Below are 4,253 nucleotides of genomic sequence, written 5' to 3'. Positions count from 1 at the left end.
AAGAACTGTGGAAAATAAGAACCAGTCTAATGCCTTGCCATGTTATTACGATACATGTGTTATTCACACGAGTAGTGTTTACCACTCTAAATTTATTACTTCAGCTACGAGTTTCATTTCTATATAAATCGGAGTGAATGTGAATAGTGAAAAGTCAGTTCACGTTAGGACGCTGCAGCATTCACAACCGAAGCAAGTAGTTTTCGTGAAAAAAAATTAAAAAAAAAAACATCGTGAAAACTTAGTAATTGAGTTTGTGCGTGTGAGTGCTTTTAGAAAAATGTCCACGTTCGACGGCTTAAAAAAATTGAAGAAATTACGAAAAAAAGTCAATTGGAAGATCGAAGAGGAGCGACACGAATTCATCCTTCGACTCGAAAGCTTGTTCAGCGATTGCACGGGTCAACTTCCCAATATCCAAGACATTCTTCAACCCAAAAAGATCGACTGTCTTCTCTCGGACTCTCTAACGAGCCGGCGCGGATATTCGTTCATCAAGCTCGTGGCTCGCAGCGGCTACAAGGACGATTTCGTAGTGCGATACGAAGACGGCGAGCCGCTGTTGCGTCGCACCACACCGCTACATCGCGCGGCCAGATGCAGATATCTCATCGAGCACGACGTGGTCAGCGATCTTTTCAAAATTTACAACAGATCCGATGTCAATTACGCCGACGAATTCGGATTGACGCACTTACACGTGGCCTGCATGTTTTACTGCGGCGACGTCATCAAGAATTTCCTCGACTACGGGCAGTTTCCCAATTGCATCGAGCAAGAAACAGGCGATTCGCCACTGCACTTGGTTCTGAAGGATAAAAACAGGGATATGGTCGAGTTGCTGCTGAAAAGTGGCGCCGATCCCAATCTAGTCAACAAGAATGGATCGAACGCTCTGCACACCATTTGCCAGGGCGACAGCTATGACGATACTGCCTTGATGACGATGATTTTCGAGCTCGGCGGCAGCGAGTGCCATCCGGTGCAAGTCGATGCCCAGGACAATTCGGGTAACACACCGTTGAATTTGGCTCTGCTCCACGGCAAAAAGAATCTGGCCATATTGCTGCTGAAAAAGGGCGCGAATACGACTTTAACCAACCAGGAAGGATTGAATTCTCTACACATTGTTTGCAGAAAGTACTGCAGTGCTGACTTGGTGGCAAAGTTATACAGACACAGCGATAAAAAATATCGTCCGGTTCGAATATCTACTAAGAATAAGAAAGCGCGGAAAAAAAAATTATTAAAATGATCATTTTGAGAGAAATCTCAAAAAGGAAACCTTTTCAGGCTCTCTAAGATTTTTGAGATGTCCCAGAAATCAATTGCTCAAGACTTAAAGCTATTTATTAGTTTTTTTAATTGTATGGTATATTTTTATTAATAAATAAATTTATTCCTTTTCTTCAATATTAACTTATTCAATCACATAATTTCACTATTTATTGTGGGAAAATGTGAGGATTAATATTTCATAACTTATTTTGTACTATAACAAGTTTTATCGTGATCAAAGCTTTTCGATTTCATCAAAAGATGGAGTACGGTCAATTCCTGCAAGTGTCTGGAAAAATGTCTGATGGTATATGTACAACAAATTTCGAGTGCACATCTTATCCCCATGTCTATTAAGAAGTTAGAAGTTTTTCGGATTTCAACATATAAACGCTAGTAAATAAGATATTGTCTTAATTTAAAGTAATGAATTATCAAGCAAAAATTTGTCAGATTTTTTTTTATCCTAGAACTGAAAATTTCGAACGGATCTTATCTTGTTCCGGCCGAGCGCCTCGTCACACCTCAACAATGATCGAAGTAACCTTTATTAATCAAGTGACTTGTTTTACTTTCTCCGGCACTTTGGTCATCCTCGCGACCTCATCGAGACCCCGGGATCTCCCCTTATTCCCGCAGTGGTTTACCATGGTACCATGTAAATTCGTGAAGGAACGGGGAGCGGGGTATGTAAGATACTGGCTTTGCCCGTTACTCTTCTCTAGGTTTTCTGCCGTCGAATCGATGAATGATGTTAAACTCGGTTTTTTAATAATAACAATATTAACAATTTAATATTTGAAACTTAGGTATGTACAAAAAAAGTAACAAAATCTTAGTGTGAAAGTTGGATTCGTATTTACAGTTCAACCCATCTGACGGCAATTTTTTACTTTTTACTGTTTTTTTGGGCTTTTATCATAGTTTGTCTACATTTTTCAATACTCTCGGATTTTCAGTGGCTGTTAAACTTAAAAACTCATTATGAAAATTCAGGCGTTATAAAAAGATATTATATAAGGAAGCTCTGCAAATTTTTTGATTATATTTTTATTCTTATACCAGCAACGAAGCAATTGATTTTGATGTATACGCAGAAGATGACATTTTAACAGTTTACGAATGTTTTTTTCATTTTTGTACTTGAAAAATTAAAAAATTTGTTTTAATTCTAATAAAAATATAAGTTATATTCCAAATATGAGTTGTATGTGATTTTTGACAAAAAAAAATATAAGACATGGCATATTTTGCATTGCATAGAATTCGGTATTTCTATAATTTATAAATCTATGATCTATTTACGAGTAAGGAAATTCAACAAATAATTAGTTAGAATTGATTCGATTCCGGAAGGCAATGTATAAACAGATACATTGGTGACTTTATTGTAAACGATCAGTGTTCGAGGTACAATGTGAAAATCGTTTATGATATTATTGTTTATGATATTATGTTCAAACAAATTCGTCTGAATCTTGTTCTTCTCGAAGAAACAAGTCATAATACCAAAAGATACATTTTACAAACAAATAACAAACATGTATTTTCGCAGACCTGCGCATTGTCACGTTTATGCGAAGCTTCGCAGTTCGCAGCGGCTCGTGTTATTCAACCAGGATGATTACCCCTGCAACAAAACAAAGAAAAAATCAACAGGTCAATCTGTCTCTCGTTTCCGCGCATAACAATTCGCTTCATTAAAAAACGATTAATTAAAATCTATCGGCCTCGCATTATTTCGCAATTACGCGAAAATTTCAAATTCATCAGTGTGAAAAATGCTGCGCACTGACGCACACACACACGCATGTGCGGGCGGGACAGCCGCGGGGCGTCGACGATGTAAAATTTAATCACGCCGTTAATACACGCTCGCGAGTTACAGGCTAATTGCGCCAGCTGGATGTACCCAAAATTTTCCAATCCGTTGCGTAAAAATCGCGCTTAAAAATCATCTCCGCGAGCTACGCTGTAATAATCTAGTACATCCGCGAACGTCGTATTATAATGTATTATACGCATGAAAATTAACTAGACCACGCAGGCCAAAATAGATAGTATGTAATAATGATTTTCTCGAAAAGCTTCGTTTGAAGTTGCTCCGTGTACGCACTCACCCACGCCCAGACGCTTTTGTTAATAAAACGATTTGTGGAAAATTATTATTATGTATAAATTTGCCCGGGCGGTCGTGGCCGCAGCAGCAGCAGCTAAACTTTTCGGTTACATATTATAAACGTAATATAACGCGGCCGGCTCTCGGTTTTTCCATATTCGCTGGGCTGTGTGTGCCTGGGCTGCTGCTGCTGCTGCTCGGGCAATCACCATAAATAATTTCGCTCGGGCCTAAAAACTTTCGGAGTAATTTCGACCTCTTCTAGTCGTCGTCGTCGTCGTCCTCTACATGTATACGTACGCTCTCTCCTTTTCCTCGCTCGAGCTTGTCAGGGGGGTAGGTAGAAGGAGGTGTATTAGCACAGCGCATTATACGTAATAATATATCGCGGTCAGGGCCCGAAGGGTTTTTACCCAGCAGATGCAAGTGAGAGAGAGAGAGAGCAAAGTGACGTGTGCTACGTAGCTTTACAAGTGTAAGTACAGGTATACGCGTGTGTATGTGTGCTTTCTCTGGTATTTCTTGAACGATAAGGACTACGGGGTATTAAAGGTCGTTGCCGAAAGAGCCTCGGGCGCTTTTTCTCCAGGATATGAAGTTTCCGCCTTGGCTATCTCGTCTGTATCTTGGCCTTCTCTCTCTCTCTCTCTCTTCATCTGTGGCTAACCGCACACGTACATATATACCCTCGCGCAAATCCGCAGCTAGCTATATCTGCAACGGAATATCATATTTTCCTACGCGAACGAGGTAAGAAGAATAAAAAAAAGAAAAAGCAAGAAACGGCACGTACTTACTTTTTATTCTCTTTTTATTCTCTACTCTTTCGTTTTTAAGAAACGATTAATCACGGAGA

The 4,253-nt window shown here is 39.5% G+C and overlaps 1 protein-coding gene across 1 annotated transcript; it reads left to right on the top strand.

Annotated features, from left to right (window-relative positions):
* The first annotated feature begins 280 nt into the window (after positions 1–280).
* On the top strand, positions 281–1,255 carry LOC106655507 (ankyrin-1-like). The gene has a single exon (XM_014375928.1). The coding sequence runs from the start codon at positions 281–283 to the stop codon at positions 1,253–1,255; it is 975 nt and encodes a 324-aa protein (XP_014231414.1).
* Positions 1,256–4,253: the final 2,998 nt, after the last annotated feature.

The sequence above is a fragment of the Trichogramma pretiosum genome, unplaced genomic scaffold, assembly GCF_000599845.2.
Source record: "Trichogramma pretiosum strain Unisexual culture from Peru unplaced genomic scaffold, Tpre_2.0 scaffold194, whole genome shotgun sequence".
In the NCBI taxonomy this organism is placed as follows: Eukaryota; Metazoa; Arthropoda; class Insecta; order Hymenoptera; family Trichogrammatidae; genus Trichogramma; species Trichogramma pretiosum.
Note: the sequence above shows the minus strand (reverse complement) of the source record. Positions and strands in the feature narration are given on the sequence as shown.